Source organism: Monopterus albus, unplaced genomic scaffold (genome assembly GCF_001952655.1).
Source record: "Monopterus albus unplaced genomic scaffold, M_albus_1.0 scaffold23.1, whole genome shotgun sequence".
NCBI lineage: Eukaryota > Metazoa > Chordata > Actinopteri > Synbranchiformes > Synbranchidae > Monopterus > Monopterus albus.
This window is the reverse complement of record NW_018127903.1, coordinates 8,844-9,953: the sequence shown is the minus strand read 5'-3', so window position 1 is coordinate 9,953 and position 1,110 is coordinate 8,844. Positions and strand designations below refer to the sequence as shown.

Genomic DNA, 1,110 nt, shown 5'->3' with positions numbered 1-1,110 from the left:
AAAAATAAAAAAAAAAAAAAAAAAAAACGAAAAAAAAAAAAGCATCCTACCTCCATGACCTTGGCCCTGACAGTGCCCAGCATGTGCTCTAGACACTGGGTGATGCTAATATTGGCTCCACTGTTCACATGAGTGTGCACTGGGATGACCTGACATAGAAACACTGGTCAAAAGCACTTTTCTGACTTAAAGAAAACCACAAACTCTTGCAATCAAGATTTAACTGAGAAAGACCTTTCCCAGGCAGGAGAACTGCGACTGCCAGAATCTCATTCGTCGTGAGGCAGAGAGGGCAGGATTCGTTGGGCTTGATGGTGCAATTAGGATTAGTGGGGATCCAGGAAGCTTGCTCTGTATTTAAAAAACAATTAAGAACAAATTACAAAATGGTTGTATGGAAGTGTTTTCTATTATAAGCTTAGTTAATGATTTAGTTGTACCGGTTTGTTTTGAGACAGAACTCCAACAGCTGGATCCCAGGGCCGTTTCAATAGCAGTGACAGTGCTTCTGCACTTGGAGCTCCAGTCTTTGCCGAGGATAGCAACATTCGGTCAATCAGTGAGGGCAACTTCATAGACACAAAGAGGGGTGTAACAATGAAACCAATAATCACAGATAATGCAGCACATAAGTGACAGGAAATATACACCAATTCTTTCACATCATACCTTGCTTTTAAGAGTCTGCAGCACATCCAAGTAAGCGGCAAGCATTGCAAGGCTTAAGGACTCAATCATGGTGACATGTAACCACTGTGTCAGTTTAGTGTCCCAGTTCACACTGGCTAATGCATGACGCACCTTCCTGGCACACTTGTCCACAGCTATTCTCCGCAAGATTGGCTCATTGGAAGCCTAAGAGAAATGAAACACCACAAGAGACTCAGTAATAATTCAATAATTTTCAGCTGAATAATTTAAAAAATATTCACACGCGATGTTATTTAATCTACAAAACCCTAAGATGAGTACTGTCATGCCACTATTCCATTTTACAAATTGCTTTAGTCACATTTAGCAACTGACCCAAGTTCACACACACACACACACACACACACACACACACACACACACACACACACACACACACACACACACACACACACACAC

At 41.5% G+C, this 1,110-nt stretch overlaps 1 protein-coding gene across 12 annotated transcripts in view; it reads right to left on the bottom strand.

Moving 5' to 3' along the window:
• Positions 1–1,110, bottom strand: part of kansl3 (KAT8 regulatory NSL complex subunit 3) — a 19,294-nt gene that overhangs the window by 11,455 nt on the left and 6,729 nt on the right. For all 12 annotated transcript variants that reach the window (XM_020594447.1, XM_020594444.1, XM_020594446.1 and 9 more), the window contains exons 5-8: positions 670–855; positions 441–569; positions 235–351; positions 51–149 (exon numbers count right to left, since the gene is read on the bottom strand). In XM_020594447.1, the coding sequence (XP_020450103.1) occupies positions 51–149; positions 235–351; positions 441–569; positions 670–855 (531 nt within the window). The remainder of the gene's footprint in view (positions 1–50; positions 150–234; positions 352–440; positions 570–669; positions 856–1,110) is intronic.